The sequence below is a fragment of the Thunnus maccoyii genome, chromosome 20, assembly GCF_910596095.1.
Source record: "Thunnus maccoyii chromosome 20, fThuMac1.1, whole genome shotgun sequence".
In the NCBI taxonomy this organism is placed as follows: domain Eukaryota; kingdom Metazoa; phylum Chordata; class Actinopteri; order Scombriformes; family Scombridae; genus Thunnus; species Thunnus maccoyii.
The window spans coordinates 4,094,151-4,116,491 of record NC_056552.1 but is presented as its reverse complement, the minus strand read 5'-3'; the positions used below and the strand labels follow the sequence as shown (position 1 = coordinate 4,116,491).

The 22,341-nt window shown below is 38.3% G+C and overlaps 1 protein-coding gene across 4 annotated transcripts; it reads left to right on the top strand.

Moving 5' to 3' along the window:
• The first annotated feature begins 8 nt into the window (after positions 1-8).
• gprc5c (G protein-coupled receptor, class C, group 5, member C) lies at positions 9-20,902 on the top strand. Of its 4 annotated transcripts, XM_042398246.1 has the most exons (8): positions 9-182; positions 3,119-4,245; positions 5,636-5,698; positions 8,665-9,728; positions 14,232-14,332; positions 16,255-16,389; positions 18,827-18,855; positions 18,963-20,902. In XM_042398246.1, exons 4-8 carry the CDS (start codon positions 8,741-8,743, stop codon positions 18,970-18,972), a joined length of 1,263 nt encoding a protein of 420 aa, XP_042254180.1. In that variant the 5' UTR covers positions 9-182; positions 3,119-4,245; positions 5,636-5,698; positions 8,665-8,740; the 3' UTR covers positions 18,973-20,902. The 4 variants fall into 4 exon arrangements, with proteins under 4 accessions (XP_042254180.1, XP_042254179.1, XP_042254181.1 ...); XM_042398245.1 differs by lacking the exon at positions 9-182 and having other exon boundaries at positions 2,450-4,245; XM_042398247.1 differs by lacking the exons at positions 9-182; positions 3,119-4,245 and having other exon boundaries at positions 4,857-5,698; positions 16,255-16,393; positions 18,827-20,902.
• Positions 20,903-22,341: the final 1,439 nt, after the last annotated feature.

The following is a 22,341-nucleotide window of genomic DNA, read 5'->3' as shown; positions in this document are numbered from 1 at the left end:
CTTAAAACGTAGTACAAAGTCAAGAGGTTGTGAAATGTAGCACAAGAAGCTAGTGTAGCACTTTAAACTCTTTAGGATGAAGGAAAATATCATCCAGTGCAGCGACATGACTCATCAACGTGTTTTTAGTAGTTTTAGGACAACGACAGAGGTCTACGCAATGGAGGAATAAGACATATCAGGTGCTGGATACACACACAATACTTGTTAGTAGATCAATTCATTGTTGGTTAAGAAAATAAGAAAAATACAGAAAATCGCCAGCAAACAAGCTCTGATTAACCCACTGTACGCTACCCAGCACCAACCAGCAGACAAGATCGCCAGCGAAGAGCTGGTGAAAAAAGCTAAACACCTAGCCACTTAAGATCTATATATTTTTCTCAGGAGTTGATGGAGACCAAACCAGAGCTAAAAGGAGAGTGAATATTGGATATTTCTTCATCAGGTGGACACAAACATGACTCTAAATGAATGCTAATGTCGCTTTGTTTGCTAACGTAAGCCATAACAACTTGGCTGTTTGCCCGTTAGCTTGTTTTTTGTTAGCTTTTTGCTCTAAGGAGCCAAAAAAGAGACATAAATGTAGTTTCAATGTTTTAAGAAAAATAAATTCCATAGAACTTAAAAGCTTTCTGACATATGCAGTCGGTGAAATCTCTCTATAGCATCACAAACATTTTTTAATGCTTCACTCGACAATGCAGTCTTAAGTGCAGTATATATATACATCTCCCTCTCAAAGTGTAGATCCTTCCTCCATTTACTCCTCTGACCACCCATTCTGGTTTAAAGTTTCCAGTTCGAGCCACCTGCCTGCTCTCATCCCTCTACAGTCCTCATTGTGTTTACTGTAACAGTAAGAGACACAGTGTGAGCTCCCCTGTGTGTCCCCCGTGTCAATCTGCTCATGTCGCCCCGCGGTCGTCCCACACTGAGTTCTGAGAGTTCGTACGCAGATGTAGATACGAGCCACTTCTTTGAAGATATCTCCCGCTGTCTGACAATATCAGAGGGGTGTGAGAGAGAGCGTGTAGTGACAGCGACCTTAGCCTGTTGAGGGCGGCAGGGGTCTCGGAGATGACTGAATAAACATTTAAGACAATAATACGGCGTTAAGATGTAAGAGCAGGCTTTGATTAAAGTTTAATGGAGCGCCAGAGCTACTTATGATAGTCCTTGTTAAGGAGGGGAGGGGTGAGGGCATTAAAGAGCAGGTAAACCCCAGAAGCCACACGTCCCTTGTCTGCCTGCCACCTGTCCTTTGTGCCTGTTCAAACACTTCACTTATGTCCCCGCCGACTCTGTTCCTATTCAGCCCTGCCTGCTGCTCAGCAGGTGTCACAAGGTTTCAGATGAAAAGACAAAGCACCGCAGAGAGTGACAAGTGTATTATATCAGATGCAGGAAGCTCACACTGACAGGAAGTTCACTCAGTCTGCTTAACACATCCTGGAAACTGTCCTCTTGACTGAACTCTCCGAAGCATGAGTTTGCAGTCAGTGCGAAAGGACTAAGCTGTGTGATATTCTTATACCTCTGCCTCAAAAACTGGACAACATTGTACATTTTGTTCATCTTGTGCATCTTTTTAATGGACCTTTCTGCACAGCTAAAGTCTACAACGTCTATACTCACAGTGTGCGTCTCAATCACCATGTCACGACATGGACACTCACACTGAAGGTGACCAAATGGAATCAGATACTTTATTCACATAAGATCAACGCATCCTCAACTATGTTGACAAAAAGAGCGTTACTATGTTCTACTAGGAGCAGAAATGACAATACGGTCTTATTTCCATCGCAGCACAGTCTCAATCAAGGATACAGTTTTAGCTAAAACACGTAAAATACCACTCCAATTATATCAAATTCCATCCGATTGTCCGACAGCCAGATCATTGAGCGTCCGAGGTGTTAATCAAGCCTCGAGATCCGCCCCAAAACTGAAGGTCAACAACAAATGTAACAGAAATTCAGCTTGATTCTAAACTTAGACAAACTCTGGATTAAAATAAGGCTTAATCAGTACAGTGTCTGCTCTTTCGTAAGTGTCTGATTTCAACATTGGAGATAGAGATCTTTATCCTGTCTCAAGTCAAACTTGTTTTCCTTTAACCATGAAGACAGTTGCTTAAACCTGTAAAAAAACTGATACCCTTGCCCTATCAAAGGGTGCCCCAGATCAGCAAGCAGCATTCCAGTATGAGTTATTTAACTATGTAAATATTTTGGGATTTATTTGTTGACAAATACAATACAATACAGAGCAATGGGATTCAATTTATACTGTTCAAAGCACAGAAAAATTAATTTTAAAAACTCAGCAGCATTATGTCTTTCTGGAAACCGTTACTCTTGATAATCAGCAGAGAGCAGCTTTCACTGAAATTATATATTTTTTAAATTAAATTTATTGGGGAAAAAAAGAAAACTATCTTCATTCACTGAGGAAAGTTTTTTTTCTTAGTCTGTTAATCTGTGCAAACAGTTTTTTAAATTGTCATTTTCAAATACTGTGTGATACTGTGAATTTGGTGCTCTCTACGGTGTTGGAGCGTCCTTGAACACACCACACAACAATAACATAACTTAGACCCAAAACGAAAGAAAGAAAATTTGTTGGATGATGGTTTATCTTTCTCAAACAACTTCCAATTTTAAAACAAGTAGATTTTCATTCTGCAACGAAATAAGCAAACACTGCAGACATAATTTGTTGTTAATGGGCTGAAACATACAAAGCCACACGTGTCGTCCTTTAAAATCTGTTTCTTTACTAACTTGTTTAACTTTAACTCGGAACAATCTGACGTGAATCCTTTACCGTTAACTTAAATGTAAAGTCAGAAAGCATTTTGTTTCACTGCTCGAGTGAATTTAGTGGAATATGATGAACTTTTTAAAGGCATGTGCTCCCACATGTTGGCCTGTTGTTGTTGAAGTGGCTTTGTGTGCATTGTTTACATTATTTCTCAACTTTCTTTGGCACAAGATGTACTTGTAATGGTAAATGATGCCTGTCTGTAAGCACTGAGAAGAGTTTTATAAAGAGAGGAAATAAATGTTTAACACAGGATTTGTACTGTTTCTTTTACACTGTGCAACCGCAGAGAACCACAGGCTGGGAGATAACATGTCAGATAAGTATATTACAGTATATATTATGGAAAAAAGGCAGACGTGCATCTCCAAATTTATGTTCAGGTGTAGGACATAAATCTATCAACGCTGTTAGATTTTTCAGATTAATATTATAAATTATCACAAAGCATTAAAACAAAATCAGTTTCTGCTCTTCGGTGAGATTTATCTGCCTGGTTTAGAGATATAATCTCATGTAGAAATTAAGAAAAATGTAGAAAAATGCTGTAACATATATAAATATTGTGAACTAAAGGAGCTTAAGCATGGAATGGTAGGAGAAATTAACGTATGATAGATAAAAGTCATATATTTTATGTTAATGTTACAGACTATTTATTTATGACCAGGATCAGATATCCAGTATATAATAGAAAGCTCCGACAGTCACGAATTTGTCCTTGCAGAGTTACAGAATGAGGGATGCTCCATTACAGATTGCTCCTCTCTAATGTCTCTGTGGGGATTTGGTTCAAGGAAACAGTGAATCGTTCGATACAAAAGCGGCCATAAAGACCTCCACACAGGACATGATGTGGGATGAGCTCTGGAGGAGGCGGAGGTGGAGGTCAGACTCGGACACTGAAGTGACGGCAGACGATCTAATCTATATCTGGAAACACACAGTTGAGACTTGATCGCTAATCTGAAGGCCACAAGGAGCCAGATGGACGGAGCAGAGTATCCAACCTGTTGGGTTTGTAGGCCAGGTGGAGGGATTAATTACAGAGAATGGAGAGCTAAAAGCAGGACTTCCCATCAGCGAGAGCCAGATGGAGGAGCTGCAAAGAGAGAATGAGTAGAGAGCAGGCGGTGACTGCGCTGAGGGAAATGAAGCAGGAAAAATCAGCTCTTGAGCAACAAGTGTGAGTGAGAGGGAAGCTGGAAGCTCATTTAAAGGGTAACTACACACTCAGATTCTGCTAGCTCCCTCCATCCCAGACTCTGTTGGACCGCAGAGTGGATGAAAAGCAGCCAACTAGTGCTCAGCATGTGTGGAAATTGCTTCAAGACTGTTGCATTTCAGGTGACTACCTCATATGAAGCTGGATGAGAGAATGCCAAGAACTGAGCAAAGCTGTCAACACAGCAAAAGGTGGCTAAGTTGAGGCATCTGAAATATTAAGCATATTTTGGTTCGTTAACACTTTTTTTGGTTACTACATGATTCCATATGTGTTGTTTTATAGTTTTGTTGTCTTCAAATTAGGTTTATCCAAACTTTTGACTGGTACAATATATACTGGTACAATATATATTCATATATATATATATATATATATATATATATGATTTTAAAGGTTAAGTGTGTAGAATTTAGTGCAGAACAGACTTGGCAGAAATGGAATATAATATTCATAAGTATGTTTTAATTAGTGTATAATCACCTGAAAATAAGAATCGTTGTGTTTTCGTTACCTTAGAATGAGCCCTTTATATCTACATAAGGAGCGGGTCCTCTTCCATGTAGGCCGCCATGTTGTACCACCATGTTTCTACAGTAGCCCAGAATGGACAAACCAAATTCAGCTTTTCTGCTTTTCACGCTTGGAAAGGGAGGGTGAGGGATATTCAGTTAGTTGCAATCGGCAACCTCACCGATAGCTGCCACTAAATCCTACACACTGGTCCTTTAAGAGAATACAATTATATTATTATATCAATTATTAATAATAATTATATTTTATTTTCATAATTATTGGAATATTTTAGCAAAAACATACAAACATTTGTATTAACTTGTAATATAAAAGTGACACAATTGATTGGATATTGTATTGTTTTTGTGATTCATATCTTCTGAAATGGAAATTTACAGAAAGCAATTCATCAAGCTAACATTTTCAGACTGGATAAGTAGAATTTAGGATTTAAATTCCTCATATAAACCATAACATTTGTTCTTTGCTGCCACCCTCGTGGTTGAAGCTGCCTGACCTGCTGCTGCTGGATTTAACACTTATCACCACCAGAGGTCTCTACATACCATTTGTACTCCATTCAAGTGGTTACATGGTTCAGTTGTTCTTTCATCAAGTCTGTTTCTTTGACCAAAAAAAAAAATACACAATTAATTCATAATATCAAGTTAAACTACTCGCCAAAAATTTGACAATGGGATTATAAAGTTTTAGGACATGGTTGTTTAGAGGAGCAGTTTTATGACAATTTGTGAGAAAAATATTGTAATGCATGAGAGTGTGTGTGCGTGTTTCTGTGCGCGCGCGTGTGTGTTTGTGTGTGTGTGTGTGTGTGAGAGAGAGAGAGAGAGAGAGAGAGAGAGAGAGAGAGAGAGGATTATCACAGCAGTCACATCGTTGGGAAACGCTTGTAAAGGATCTGTAAAGTTTTATTTTCAGGCGAGCTGAGCTGATTTCAGTCTGATGAAGTTTTTCTATTAGCCTTGGTGAAGAGTTGAAAGTTTTTTTTGACTATCGAGGATTTTTTTTTATCCTCAACTCCTCCGTTGCCGCCGTGTGGAGCAGGTGAAGACGCGTTTCAGAGACCAACAACCAGCAGAAGTGAAGTCTGCAGCTGACAACATCCAGGTAGTAGTTTGACACATCAGACGTTTTCTTAATGTATTAATGTAATGTATCTTAACTATGTTTTAAAGGGTTTTATATGTGATATCTTTTTTGTGTATTTAGAGATAATAAATATTATAATCCAATATATTAGTTTAAGAGTTTTTTCTTTGGAAACATAGGAAAATATACGACATTTTGTAATGTTTTTGTAGATTTTAAAGGTGCAGTCTGATTAAATTGACTCTTCTTCGAGGTATTTAATACTTTGTGTTTGTCTTTGTCTTTGGTATACATGTTAAAATGTGTATAGTGATGGTGATGTATAATGTTTTAGCTCCCTGAACACACCCTGAAGTAAACAGTTTTTCATGCTTCACATGCATCATACTTTATTAAATGTATTTTTTAAAGATAACAATAATAGATAACAGACAATATACAGCTTAAATGCTATTATTATTATTATTGAGTTTCTTTGTATGTAGGCTTACACATGATTCTGGGTGTTATATAAGTTATTTGTAAGTTATATGTAAGTTACAGCCTACTGTCTACATAAAATACTCACTGTTGATGTGAGAATTGATCTATTGTTTAAATCAGCTCATAGGCTTAAGTGAACATAATGATGAGGATTAAGTAAAGTATTATTATTTGCTCCCACCTTCTGTGCAAAGTGCAATAGTACCTGGCCTCAAGTTTACCACGTGCAAATTAATGTAGGAAAATACAACATAAATCAGTCTTGACAATAGATTTTGACACAGGGAGATATAAACATAAAACATCAGTTGATGTTTTGCTTTTACGGTGCATATTACAAAAAAACCCCAATTTTTTTAATGGAATTAGCACCAACCAGTTGACATACAGTAAGACCATCCAGCAGCTGTTCACATGTTACAGCCTTGTAATAAAGTCAGTGTTTACGAAGTGGAGATTTACGCACCATTAAATTAAAACCAGATGATCATTGTTCTGTTTTCTGATTATTGTTACTAAGTTACAACACCAGCTGCCGCCTACAGGTCTGCACCTGTATGTTTATAGTCCTGAAAGAGTGCTTCATAGATAAACTGAAAAGATTATAGGTGAAAAAAATTAATTGATTGTGAAAATAAATGTTACAGCCCTACACATTTTTTATCTTTTTTGGCTTTCTTTTGATCTCCTAAAACAGTTACTAATGGAGACACAGACAAGTAATGTGCTGAATGAAGAATGGTTTAGAAAGAGTTTTGTTGTGATTTTCTTGAGGGAGTTCCTACCTTGAGCATTCAGAAATTGCAGTCATGCAATAAAAGAGTTGATCCTTGAGCTCTCCATGGTAGAGGTTTGAGGTACATGTACTTGAGTATTTCCATGTGATGCTACTTTATACTTCCACTCCACTACATTTCAGAGGGAAATATTGTACTTTCTACTCCACTACATTTATTTGACAGCTTTAGTTACTTTTCAGATGGAGATTTGACACAATGGTCGGGGTCACATTTCAGATGTCTATGAGTTGTTAACGGCTCCACCAAATAGTGATTTTTCCCTCTAAACTTCTCACATGGTTTCATTTCAATAAATGTTCAAATGATCCAATATTTCACCAAAAATCAAAGATTAGAGAAAAAGTCCAAAAACTGAAAACAGATTTGTGTATCAGAACTTTGTTTTTTCTTCTTTCCTCTCCCATTAATCATCTCACGACCCCTCAGATTTATCTGGTGACCCTTCAGAGGGCCCCGACCCCTAGGTTGGGAACCACTGGACTAAACTAGCTAACTGTATATAAAGTAGTTGAAACTAGCTCCACCTCCAGCAGCTACAACAGTAACATGCTGCTCTAACACTGATGCTTCACTATTAATAATCTAATGATGTCATATATAATAATATATCAGTCAGAGGGACCAAACCACCACTTTTACTGCAATACTTTAACTACATCAAGCTCATAATACTTATGTACTTTTACTGCAATACTTTAACTACATCAAGCTCATAATACTCATGTACTTTTAATTAAGATGGATTTTTCATGCAGGAATTTTACTTGTAATGGACTGTTTTTAGAATGATGTATTGATACTTTAACTTAAGTTGTCCGTATCACCGCACACTTTTGTTTCTCAATGTGAAAAGCCTGAAATCCTTCATGAATATATACGTGTGTGTTTGATTAGAGGTCACACCCTAAAATGAAATGAGTCTTAAACTAATTTAAGGGCTTAAATCAATGACAAAACAAATACAGTTACACAGAGAGACACAGAAAAGGTTGATTTCTTTATTCCACAAAGATCCTTGTCGTGATTGAGTCAAAGAAGTCAAAAAGACCAAAGCGTCCGCCACCACGTTATTGATTTGGCTCCGAGACTGTCCTCAGCTCAGTGTAATTGGATCTGACAGGGACAAAGAGAAACAGCCAGACACAGGAGAAAGACAAGACTGGGGTTGTGGAGATGTTTATTCAGAAAGCAGGAAACTCTGATTTTAATAAAAAATATCATAAAGGTATCAGTTATGGAGTGCTTTATGATTTGATTATTTGCAGTTGGAGCAGCAGTGTAGGTTTTATGCACTTTGACCTCATTGATTCAGGTGTAATCTCAATGTACAGAAACTATATTTGTCGACAGATCCAATTAATGATTAACATCAGTGTTGGGAAAAAGTCCAGAGTTTGACATTCCTCTGATATTTGTGGTGGCTGCTGAGTTCTTGGATGCAGCTTTTCTGATTCTTTCCAGCTCTGAGTTACAGTTAAGTCTCTTGTTATTACATATTTACTGGATAAACATCATGACAAAAGTTTTTTTTAGAGTATCATGTGTTGCTATGTGTATACTGACTCATGCAAGTGTAATATTTGCTTGATTGGGTGGAGACGACAGTGTCCTAATCTTGATTGAATGACGTGTTTTGAGTCTTTATTAGATCTGTCCATATCAGACTTTTTTCAGACTCTCCCGTCTTGTCGGTCTTAACAGGTGCTGTCAGGATCCCTGAGCAACATACGAGAGGTTCCTCCAAATTGAAATCCTTTTCTGGTGTCTCCCAGTAGCCATGGCTGCTAACATCACCCCTAATGGTTGCGGCCCTGACGTGGACTCCCTCTATTACAACCTGTGTGACCTCAGTGCCGTGTGGGGCATCGTGTTGGAGGCCTTCGCGGCGGCTGGTGTCATCTTCTCCTTTGTCCTCTTCATCTCGCTGCTGGCCAGCTTACCCTTCATGCAAGACAAGAACCGCAAGAGCTCAGTTGGTCTCCAAGCCTGCTTCCTGGTCTGCACCTTAGGTCTCTTCTGTCTCACCTTCGCCTTCATCGTGGGGAAGGACTTCTCCACCTGTGCCTCGCGGAGGTTCCTCTTCGGGGTGCTGTTCGGCGGCTGCTTCGCCTGCCTCTTGATGCAGTGCGTGAGGCTGAACATCCTCGCCAGGCGGAATAGCGGCCCCCGGGCGTGGGTCTTCTGTCTAGGGGCGGTGGGGCTCTGGCTGGTGGAGGTGGTCATCAACACCGAATGGCTGATCATCACAGTGGTGCGCAACCCGCAGACGCCACTCAATGGCACGGCAGAATTTGGTGGAGCAACGGCTATACCTTGCAACATCGCCAATGAGGACTTTGTCATGGCGCTGATCTACGTGATGACCCTGATTCTGGCTGTGGTGGTGGCAAGTTTGACCATCATGGCAGGCAAACACAAGCAGTGGAAGATGGAAGGCGCCTCCATCCTTCTGACCAGCCTGCTCTCTGTGGGTATTTGGGTGGCATGGATCGTCATGTACGTCTACGGGAATGAGAGGAGGGGGGGGCCCACATGGGATGATCCCACCTTGGCCATTGCCTTGGTGGCAAACGCCTGGGTGTTCCTGATCCTCCACACCATTCCCCATATCTGCTGTTTGACCAGCGGTGATGAAAGTCAGCAAAGCTTCGGGGAAGATTTGTACCCAAACCGAGGAGTTGGATACGAGACGATCCTGAAGGAACAGAGCTCCCAGAACATGTTCATGGAAAACAAGGCTTTCTCTATGGACGAGCCCAACCAAGGTATGTAGCCTATGGCCCCTCCCTTTCTTACATCATCACTGAGTCCAAACTTCTAAACAGTCATCAAACCTTTATTATGCCTCTAGAGTAAGCTTTAAATTCTCTTTGCAAGAGGAGAAGCTGAATTGTTTTGCATGTCAATTTCAGTTTTAAAGGAATACTCTACTGAAAATCTTTCAAGTGTTGAACTTTTCCCACATTTGGCTTAAACACTTCATCACAGAGGATGGCAGTCGTAGTTAGATGACCTACAGTAGAGGTTTTCATGTTTCCTAAATTTTGGACCCGATCCAAATTTGACTAAAGAGAGACCTACCTAACTGGATGTTGCATAAACATTTCAGTTCACATTTCAGTTCACAAAAAATTATGATGCACCACATAATTAGAGCTGATAGAGAGTCAGCTTGGATCCACTCAGGTTAAAGACATACTTACAGACCCAGTTAGACTGTTGACTATTATTTGGACCCAGCCCAAATCAGGTCCTGGTTTGGTTCTCATTAACTACAAATTGAGAGGTCATGACAAAAAAGGCATCAAAACATAAAAAGAAACTTTTCAAACTATTCGTATGGAAAATACTCTTCCTCACTGTTGATACATATATTCATAATATTCCAAACCCTACCTTTCAAGCCTCCATGGGGTTGAGTGTTCATATGCAAATATGGTGGAGTATTCCTTTAATAAAATGTTACTGGGAGAATGTATGTCTGTCTCCTAGTGAAACAAAGAGGCAGGATCTGTATTTTATGTTGACTCTCATATATACGTCATTACACTAAATGCAGAACTCTGTCAACTCAAATGCTGCGTACAAAGCAGCAATAAGCAGCAAGTTTACTGACCTCTGCAGTCTGACAAAATAAAACTACTTTTAACTGTACTTCTGAAAAGCAAGATGCTTTAGGGACAATTTGTTTATGGTTGATTTTAAAGGACAGGTTCATTGAAACATTGAAACATGTTTTTCTTGCTGTAATCATTCCTCCTGTTCATGCTGACCATTAGAAGATCCCTTCATAATGCATTTACAATGTAAGTGATGGGGGACTAAATCCACAGTCCTCCTGTGCAAAAATGTATTTAAAAGTTTATCTGAAGCTGATATGAAGCTCCAGTCATCCAAATGAGTCAAATCAAGTAGATATCTTTCAACGTTACAGTCTTTTTAGAGCCAAAGTCCCTCTCTTTGTTACTATACTTCCACCGCAGCTCAACAGGGAAACACTGTCGGAGGAAACAAAAAGAGGGAATTTTATGCTAAGAAGACTGTAAATGCGACAGATATCCACTTGATATGACTAACTCAGACTGCTGAAGCCTCATATAAGCTTCACATCTACTTTCAAAAGCATTTTTGAACAAAATGACTGTGTGGACACACTGTGGATTTTGGCCCCCATCACTTACATTGAAAGCACATTTGAAGGGGATCTTTTAATAGTCAGTATGAACAGGAGGAATGATTACAGTGAGGAAAACCTCTTTCAGTGGTTATTTGTGCACCTGACTGTTGTTTTAAACTGTATGATGTAGATGAGATGTTATTTTCTCAGGCATGACATAGCAAAGCTCCACATTTTCATTTTGCAGGTTTTAACTGCTACTGTCTGTGAGTTGTTTGTGAGTTCATATCTGAGGGAGGTTCAAGCTCACACATACATTCACTTTGCACATGACACGAGTAACACAGTAACCTCCTTCCACACAGTCAAACTGGGAGTTCATTAATATGTTTGTAGGCTGTTTGCATCATATTTTGCTATCAAGGTATTGTCTGGGGAATTCCTGGGAACGTTCAGTTGTTCATGCTGTCCTTTGTCCACTTCATAAGCTATTTATATTATAATATAACCTTATAACAAAATATACAGAATGACTTTGAACAGATCAGTGATGGGTATAGAAGTTTCAAGCCAACAAAAAGACCAAATACCCTGAAAAAGGTTGTTTTGCATCTAAGTGATGACCCCACAGAATTTAATATGCTGCTGTTTAAGTTCTGAGCTGAACAGGATCTTATGTCGCAGTAACACAGTCAGACAGAACAGAACATTAAGTCCTACAGCTTCACAGCACCCCGCTGATCATCAGGACTCTTGGTGGATTCGGTGGATACTCATAGATGGTGACAGGGGATGGTGTTGTGTGTTCCTGGAAGGTTTTTCTCTGCTTTGTCAGCTCTGTGTCACTGTGACGCAGAGGTGGAAAGTACCTACAATACTTTAAAAGTACAATTTTAAAGTATTTTCTCCAGTACACCACACTTTCACCAAACATTTTTGGCAATCACACCTTTATCAGGGTGGTGTTTGAAGCCACCTTTGGTTCCCTTATATACAATTCATTGAGTCACCACATGACCAACAAATCACTGTAAATACCATACATACAAAACATCACGTTCAAGCCCTTCCTCATAATTACTATTTGTAAAATATTAACACCCTATATTGATATTAATATACTAGTATATTGTAAGAGAAATATCAGTGACCACATAAAAAAAACATAGAATTTATCTTTATAAAATATATCATCCTTTCACAATATTCTTTATCTTAACCCATCCATGAGTAAAAAAGTTGAATATCCATTTTTCAATTAAAGCAAACAAAGCTTGTATTATTTCAGCTTTCATTACTTAATATTTCAAAACACACACATTCAAATCATTTACTTGACATTTAAGAATAACCTCAACGAATTTCACCCTCAATGAATTTCATCTTCATCAAGAAATTTCCAGTTGTTCCCAAACTCCCAACTTTTTCCCACAACATTTTTAGAGGGAAGATTTCACCTTTTTTCCACACTTCATTTATCTGACAGGTGGAGGGTTTTTTGTTTGTTTTTTACAGCATCAGGTTTCACATTCAACATGGGATGAATATGACTATTGTGGAGTAAAATCTTGTATCTTCAATATGTCATGTTTTTTAGGAACCCAATGACAAAATGACTTTTAGACATCCAAAGAGTTTAGTACAAGACTTGATTTTTTTATGTTTTCCTTCTAATCTGAAGGCAAGAAATTCCCATAAAAATTGAGATTTTTGCTTTTTATTTACACAAAACCAAAGCTAAACTCCCTCACTACACTATAGTTCTGTCCATCTCACTTAAATATATGCACAGCTGCTGTGTGATATGAAAATGCTCAGACCTGGGTTAAGCTACATTTGACTTCCTGTATCATTAACTCCCGGATAGTTAAATTATTTCCTCATACTGTGAGTAATGACTAAAAAGTCAATAATAGCCCTCAGAGCCTTGACTGGAAAATTCAGTCAACCTTTACATTGCTTTCCCAGCCTTGCTGTCAGGAATTCAGCGGGAATGTACACTCTGAATCGTTCCTGTAAATGAGTTTCTAGTATCTAACCGCATCCCTAACCACTGTCTCACACACAAAAACACCCTCACTTTGCCTCCAATTCCCACCAGAAACATCACATCATGTGTTTGCATTGTCTCCATGGTGGTTGAGGTGTGGCAATAGTTTCATCCAGAGGAAAAATATTTGATGTTTGGAGCCGCAAAGTGTGACAAGGTCATCTCTCACGTCCATCTGTGCTGGGGGTTTCTACAGGATACATCACTGAAAGCACAAATGAGATAGAGCAAAGATAGCACCTGATTGTCTTGTTCTGGTGATTTAGTGCTGTGTATTTTAACTGATTGTAATATAAAGATTTAAGAGATGGTTGCTAGGGAACAATAGCACTTAAGAGGCCTAAAGATATCACACAAAGGGCTTGTTGGGAGAAAAATAACAGTGGTGGAAGAAGTATTCAGATCCTTTACTTCAGTAAAAGTACCAATACTGCAATGTAAAAATACTCCATTACAAGTAAAAGTCCTGCATGAAAAATCCTACTTAAGTAAAAGTACAAAAGTATTATGAGCACCAGATGAATCTGAGGGGTCGTGAGATGATTAATGGGAGAGGAAAGAAGAAAAAACAAAGTTATGATACACAAAACTGTTTTCAGTTTTTGGACTTTTTCTCTAATCTTTGATTTTTGCTGAAATATTGGATCATTTGAACATTTATTGAAATGAAAGCATGTGAGAAGTTTAGAGGGAAAAATCACTTTTTGGTGGAGCTGTTAACAACTCATAGACATCTGAAATGTGACCCCGACTACACACTGCTTTTTGTAAGACATCAAAAGCCAAAAAGGTTGGAAACCACTGGTTTCATCTTTAACAATGTGTTGTATTTTAAAAGCTTGTTATATTATCCATTGTGTCAAATCTTCATCTGAAAAGTAACTAAAGCTGTCAAATAAATGTAGTGGAGTAGAAAGTACAATATTTCCCTCTGAAATGTAGTGGAGCAGAAGTATAAAGTAGAAGCAAATGGAAATACTCAAGTAAAGTACAAATACCTCAAAACTGTACTTCAAAATTTAAGTACAGTACTTGAGTAAATGTACTTAGCCACTTTCCACTACTGCAAAATAATTTGTTGTCTCTGTCTGTCCATTACAGGTACCAAACCTGTGTCTCCATACAGCGGCTACACCGGTCAGCTGCGTAGTTCAGTCTACCAGCCCACTGAGCTGGCTCTCATCACCAAAGCAATAGGAAATGTGAGTACATATATATATATGTCTGTTTTGTTTATAGACACATATTTTGAGTATGGCATATGAAATGTAAAAATTTGGAACAATATCTCTTTCTAAGCACGCACATCATATGGAAAGCAAATTATTATTGAAATTAGGGACTTTTGGCAGTAACAGTGAACAGATGTTGTGTGGTAGTATTTTGATGAAGAGCTTACAGCCAAAACAAATGAGACGCAAACAAGTGTACAAATGGGGTTTGAGTGCTAACCGCACAGTTTTAGCTTACAGCAAAACTGTATCTGATATCAAGAGGTGAGTTCAGATAAACTCAAAGTTGAGGAAGTGTTCAGTCATACTGTAGTTTAGTAACCTTAACCCACCACACCAGGTAAATCAAGCTTTCTTAACATGATGAAGCAGTGTGAATGGGCGGCATCCAAACAATTTGCAGGGTTATATCTTTTTTTTTTAAAATCAGCTTTCCAAACAAAAAACACAAGCTAAATTGTAAGGAATGCATTTAACAGTGTGTTTGTCTGTAAGCTGCAAGCATTCCCAGCTAGCTAGCTTACTGCAGTACTAACCTAGCATTACTTCTAACAAGAATATCATTAGCAAGTGTCAATTATGTTTTTTTGTGGAGTTAAAGGTTAAGCTGGTCCTGGACGCTACTATACTGCTAGTTTAAGCTAACGTTAACAGCTCTATCCTGCTTTTTATTGGATTTGGCCAGCCAAACTCATTACTCAGTTACCAAACACATTGGTTATTCATGATCCTAAAAGCCTTTTCTCTTGTAAAAGTGCAACATACTGTTGAAAATATTAACAATGAAGCCAAAATCTGTACAATTATACTACAACTGACTACCTGCAGTACCTATTTCCCATTGCTTCGACATGATTCATTAACTGATGAGGATGCTAACTTTTGAGCAGTTAAAGGTGCAGTGTGTAGAGTTTAGTGGCATCCAGTGGAACAGACTAGGCAGAAATGGAATATAATATTCATAAGTATGTTTTAATAGGCATGTAATCACCTGAAAATATTATATCATTATCATTGTTATTATATTATATTATATATCATTGTGTTTTTGTTACCTTAGAATGAGCCCTTTATATCTACATAGGGAGTAGGTCCTCTTCTTCGGAGCCCACCATGTTGGACCGCCATGTTTCTACAGTAACCCAGATCAGACAAACCAAACTCTGGCTCTAGAGAGGGCCTTTCGTGTTTTTTGCGAGTTTTGTGGTCATCATAGTTTCTCCTACACTCTTGGAAGGGAAGGGGGAGGGGTACGTTGCAACCTTACTGCTAGATGCCACTAAATCCTACACACTGGTCCTTTGAATAAAATGGAAAATAAAAAATAAGCTAAATAGAATAAGATAAAAACCTACAGTGCAGATAGGGTGCAGTGTAAGATATGAATAAATAGTTTAAAATGAGTCAGCTTGAGTTAGCATTAATTAGCTTTAGCTGCAGGTGATAAAATCTGCCAGCAACAGTTGTCAATATTTCAGCTGACAAAATCAATGGTCATCGGCCAGAAATAAGGAGCCTGCTTTTGATTACTTCTGTCTGAGATAAAAGACCCATTGTTTCAAACATTTGTCACAAATTATCATTGTAAACATGCTACAAAGGAAAGCTTGAAAGCTGTACAGTAACAGTAACTGGGGCTTGAGCAATCAATTTAATACTGATCCAGTACACTGTGGCTGAGAACAGAGAGGGTGGGTGAGAGGTCAAGTTAAACGCCAAACCTGAAGAGTTTAATTTTACCATGAAAAAGTCATCACAGAGAGGTAAGAGGTAAGTTAAAGAGGGAAACTGACTTAGTGTGGGGAGGTTTTTCCAAAAAGCAGGTGGGTACAGGTCCATTCCCCACATTTCTTGGATGTTTTTGTCACGGGTCATGTTATGACTTCATGCAGCACCTGCCGGATGCATCCTTTGAAACGATCATTCCCAGAGCTTCCACCAACTCTGCAGGCAACAGCGGGAGCGGCACCCCCCCACAACACATCGAGATTGGGAACACTGCATACACACAGAGAAACGGAAATAGCGTAGGTCGTACCCGAAAAACCCCTGACGAATCTACCTCTTCACTCCTCATTTCTCCTGATCCATTTTCTTACCTGCAGATGCTTTTCTATACTCCTGCCTCTGTGCATGCCGACCTCTCAGCTCCTGCTGTATCCATAGCAACTTCTTCTACAGGTTGACTATGAATCACCTCTTTGTCTGGCTTTTTTTCTTGCCTTGTGGAGCTCACTCTCCCCAGGCCTCATCTTTTACCTCGTCTGTTCAATATATTGGACTGAGTACACTCTGTACATCATCTTTTTTCTTCTTACAATGCAAGAAATAACGTTGGTGAAAAGGATATTGTTTGATATTATTGATTGATTGTTCTCTTTTTGGCTTTATTGTAGTTTTTTCCTATATTTATATTGTAAAAGTCAGATTTGTATAAAAGGAATACTCCACTGAAAACATACCTTTTGAGTACTTAACACTCTCCTCTAAGCTTTTTAGGCGACCCTGAAAAGTTGGTAGCTTTCTCATTTGTGAATTACAATTGCTGTTGTCATTTTGGACTCACAGCAATTAAAATGGAAAACATCCATGTCCATGGTAAAATAAATCATAAAAACAACCATTGACTCGGACTACTGATGGAGCATTATCTCCTTCTCCTCTGTCTGCCTGCACTCAGTATGTATCATATTCACTTAAATACAGAATAATCTAAGGTTGTAATGCATGACTGTTGCCTGAATGTCATATCCTACACTGTTACACGGTTACTTTATTTATTTATTTCTGGTGCAGTGCTCTGTTCATATCAAACAGCCCCCCCCCCCCCCCCCCCTTACTGCACTCAGACATGGAGCTGAGCGACTCGCTATTCAAAGCTTATGAATATTCAATGTGTCATGTGTCCAAATCGCACCAAAAGAGCATCTCTCTCCACATTAAATCACCTGTTGAGTGTTTGATGGTTGTTTGTTTGTGCTTTAGAACATAACCGCCATGAAACAATCTGAAAATAACGTTCAGGGGCTCTCTGTCTCTCAGAGAAAACTTTCCAGCGCTGTCTCTCTGTCGCACACTCGCGGTCTCAGCTCGCTCACCCTCTCTCTCTCTTTTTCTCTTTTCATTCTTAAAATGAATCGAGAAACCCACAACAAAGCCTAACTTTTAACGCTATCAAACAAAGAGAGACGTCACCTCATCTCTCTCATGGCATGGTTGTACAGCTCTGATCATGACATGCAGTTGCAGAGCCCAGAAGCCCCGCCCCACTGCTGCAGAGCGGAGCGGCTCACTGATCACTTGTTTACTCCAAGTTTATGATTATTGAACATGTTGCATGTCCAAATTACACCAAATTCAACACTGCACTACTTTATGTCCCCAGTAATGCACCTGTCAAGTGTCAAATAGATCGGATGAACGGCTCTCAAGATATGCTAAGGACATACATACATACAGACAGAGATTCCTTGCTTTATATAGTGAGAGATATAAAATACTCTAGTTTGAATAATTATTTGTGTCTGACAAGACAAACACATTTTGAGTGAAGGGAGACTTAAAACAGTTTTATCTTATATTTGCCAAACATTTAGCTAAATACACAGTTTCTGGTTTTTGCTAGCATGAGTAGCTGCATGTGACAACAGCTGACATAAGGGAGCTGTGTATATTTAGCCAAATTTTAGTTGATAGCAACTCAGCTGTCCAGGTATGGCATTATATTTAAAATACATATTTATTTTTCCCAAAGTAAACCAAAATATAACTAAGTAGACAGCTACTACTTTTGTAACTATGACAAACTGAAAACATGCTAAGGAGAAAAGGAAGCTACATGTATTTAGCCATATTTTGTTGAAAATTGATGTCAAACTTACTAAGCATTCATGGATTAAGAAGCAAATTTGGTAGTGGTTTCAGTTTCTGCACATATTTTGATACTGTTTTCCAGCTTGTGTTGTGCCTGAAATCACTCCTTGTTTGCATAGTAAACACTAAATACTGTAGGTTACTGTATAGTTAGTAGTAAATTGAGATTTCAGACACTTATCAATCATTATAAGGTCACATGACTGTAATTTTCACATCTATCAAAGGTGAAGCTTTGCATTGCAGGATTTTAGCAAAAAGTAGGGTACTGTAGATACTACCTTTTTGTTCCATTAGGGAAATTTTTGATGCAAAACTTTTATACAAACAATACAGAAACAGAGATAAAATAGCGGAAAGTAAATACAGTGCACTAGGCAGCAAATACAGAGACTTTGGACACATACTGGGTCACCCTTTGTGAATCCAAGCTGTAATCCTCCACAAAGGAGGAAGCTGGAAACTTTTCAGAGGCACCTTTCATCCCTTTAGATGATATTTGATACTAGAAAAACAGGTTTTCAGTGGAGTATTTCCTTAACATCTAAATATGTTGCTGTTTGATCAACAACTCTGTCTCTTCTTCTACAGGGGAATGGTCTGCATAGGATGGCCCAGTGGTGAACACCCCCAGTTGTTCTCAACACCCCTTCGAAATAATTTCAGTTCATGTCTTTTCATTTGCACTTGCTGACTATATGTTTGCTGTTATCCATGGTTCCCTAAGCTGGCTCTAAGAGGAACCCTCAGCCCCGACACGTGGAGGTGAACGCCGGGTCATCCCCACTGATGGAAAACAGCTAAACCTCCTATTGACTGATCTCCCATGTGCCGCTGAGTATCAGACAGCACACAGCTTCATTTGGAAGTCAAAGCGTGGGGATGAAGCCGCGGCTTTGCTACAGAACAAAGACTTTTTTGCTATGGTCGCCATTCACTGAGAGTGAGCTGTGAGCTCTCTGCTGGACCCAATCACACAGATGAAGAGTGACGGTGCTGACGGCGCAAAAATGGTGGAAAAGAAAAGTCTAACAAAAATGCTGTGAGTGTTTTTGCCTAAACATGATATCCACAAGTACACATATGTAAAAAAGTGCACCCCTCCCCCCTTATACACACCTCATAAACAAAACTGTCACTGCAGCAGCAGCCTCACACCAAAACAATCGTTCCTTACTCAGTTTGGCATGAACTGGAAACACTATCAGAAGGATTTTATACACTTACATTAAAAGAGAAATTGTGCACAGTCAAGTTTAATTATAGGGGTCAATATATATTTTTGTGCCTGGTTTGTGAATATTGTTAATAGCCACAAAGTTCACACATAAAGTTGAGCTACTGGTATTGAATTAATGTAAATATGTTGTCAATGGTTCTCCACCGCATGGAAGCATGGTATAAATATGTATATTTAATACTATTTATAGCACTACTGGGTGCTATTTAATTATTTTATCTAATTTCTCCCCATCAAACATTCATGAGGATACAAATATGAAATCCTGCATGGCTTTGTGAGCTTACAGAGGTCAATGTGATTTCTCATAAAAGGTTTTTTTAATATATTTTTTCTGAAAAACTGGAACATGATGTTTGGATTTTGTTTCTGTAATCTAAGATAAACGTGCATCTTCTTACTTTACTGGACGAAATTGAGCCCTTTGTAATTTTAACAAAGATTTTTTTTAAAATAATTAATATATTTGAATAAAAAATGAGTTTTAGTCACAGAAGCACCATCAAAGTTGTTGAAAGCTAAACATCTGATCAAGGGCTATGTCGAAATAATTTACTACTCAGTAATATAGTCCACTATACAATATAGTGTGTTTGCCTTTTTCTAGTCTTGTGTGAATGTCTAGTGGGATTTATTATCCAGGTTTCTTCCGGAGTTTTCAGCAACATCTTGTGGCTCTAATCAGCAGTTGAAGTTTGCATACAAACTTCTATTTAAAAGTTCAGTTATTAACCTTCAATGTCAATATCCCACAGTTAAACAGTGTTGTATAATCTGTGCTCAATAACTTAGAGCTGTTTCCCTCCAAAAGCAATTTCTAGATGTTTTCGTCATTACATTTACATTAGTAAATTCTTCTTTGTCATATAAAACCAAACAAGTTGAAGGCATCACAGTGAAGAAGTGAGTAATTAAAATAATCGATATTGCCTTAAAATCCTTGTTCCTTGGTGCTCATTTGATTTAAAATATTTAGGTGGCATAGTTGACAGCAGGCAAACTGAGACATTATTGATTAATATCAGTATTTCAATGTTGAAAACATGACCCATATACAATGTAGCTCATTTAGCATCCTGAGTGGGAGAGGAGGAAAGGTGTCTGAACTATTTCTTTTTTATTTGCTGTCTGATTAACTGTTCCTCTGTGTAGAATTTCCAGCATAGTGCGTATAAAACCGTCAATGTTTTATCTTTTTACGAGGTGCTCAAACTTTACTGTCCAGTACAAAGCAGTAGATGCAGAGTTAGTTTAAATACAGACAGACTGAATTATCATGTCTCAACTTTTCAGAAAAACAAATGTAAGAAACTCTTTAAGAGAAAAACATCACTGAGGCCGAGGATGGTGGAAAGGTTCTTAAAACAAGGGTCTATATAATGCCTTTATGTTTATGTATGAAATTTGTTGATTGCCCAAACCACAGACACTGTATTTGTTTTTAATATATCATAAATAAATATTAATTTGTGTAATCAGTAGTATGTTTTGTAATCTAAAAGTCTCATTGCATTCATGTGAAATGTTGTGGACTTGACTGTAGTTCTTGCAGGACCTGCTGCTGTTTGGGTGCAAGTTGTAGGTCCAGTGTGACGTGAGAAGAATAACAGCAGGCGCACAAATTCAATCATGTTCATCAACTCTTGCAAACAGATTTATCGATCCAGCCCCACTGACATTAGACAGCTGAATTCATCAAGGTCACCAGAAGAGATGGAAATAATTGATCTGTTCCCCATAATGCCAAATTGTCTTCAGCATCTCTCTGCTGGAGAGAGAAACACTGCAGCTTGCTGTGTTTAAACATCTATATACTTCAGGACTGAAGGGGAAACTAAAAATATATCAGTTAGATGAAGAGTATCCAGGCTCTCACCATCAAACCGTCTCAACAATGTGTCTGTTTACTCAGCAGAGATCACCATCTGTGAGTCATCTCAGCTACTAAAATGTCAGCTGACAGCTCAACCAGTCCAGGCCCATAATTCAGCCTTTCAAAAATACAGTTGCACATATAAGAGCAATCTGAGAGCAGATAGAAGAGAAAGATTACAAGATGTAAAAAGCAGCTGTTTTATAACATGATGTAGAAATGTAAACATGGTTTAATAAAGCCAGCACTCATAAAATGTAGGAGAAATATTTGCAGAAAACTGGTGTAAAATGTGATAAAAAAAAAACATGTCACATTATCTTACTATCTATTGCTTAATTTCTAACATATTTAACTGACAATGAACCAACAATAATAACTAATAATGATGTAAGAATTATCAGGAGTTCAAAGGAATAGTTCAGCAAGTTTTTCCTTTCTTTATATGAGAAGATTAGCTTAGTTTAGCATAAAGACTTGAAGCAGAGGGAAACAGCTAGCTTGGCTTTGTCCATAGTTAAAAAATATAATTTCCAACACCTCTAAAGCTCACTAATTAACACAGTGTTTCTTGCTTGTTTGATGTGTACACAAACACAAATGTAAAAATGACAATTTGCGGTTTTAGGGGTGAACCAGGCGGGCCAGGTGCAGTGATTTCCCAGAGTCTGACCAGTAAACTGTTGTTCGACAAGTTACAGCACATAACTCCTGCCATACATCTCTTGTATACAGACTAAACAAACAAGATAAAACATCTTAATTAGAAAGCTTTAGAGGTGTTGATAGACATATTTTTTAAACTTTAGACATAGCCAGGCTAGCTGTTTACCCCTGCTTACAGTCTTTATGCTAAGCTAGGCTAATCGCCTCCTGACTCCAGTTCTATACTTAATACACAGACATGAGAGTGGTGTCCATCCTCTCATCTCACTCTGGAAATAGACTCAACAAAGGTAAATAAGCCTATTTCCCAAAATGCTGAACTATTTT

Bases quoted from the DNA above. Each gene is read 5' to 3' on its own strand.
- gprc5c (XM_042398246.1), top strand. From the start codon at position 8,741: ATGGCTGCTAACATCACCCCTAATGGTTGCGGCCCTGACGTGGACTCC. The intron at 14,333-16,254 runs GTGAGTACATAT...GACTTCATGCAG, and splicing joins TCACCAAAGCAATAGGAAAT to CACCTGCCGGATGCATCCTT. The intron at 16,390-18,826 runs GTAGGTCGTACC...CTTCTTCTACAG, and splicing joins CACAGAGAAACGGAAATAGC to GGGAATGGTCTGCATAGGAT.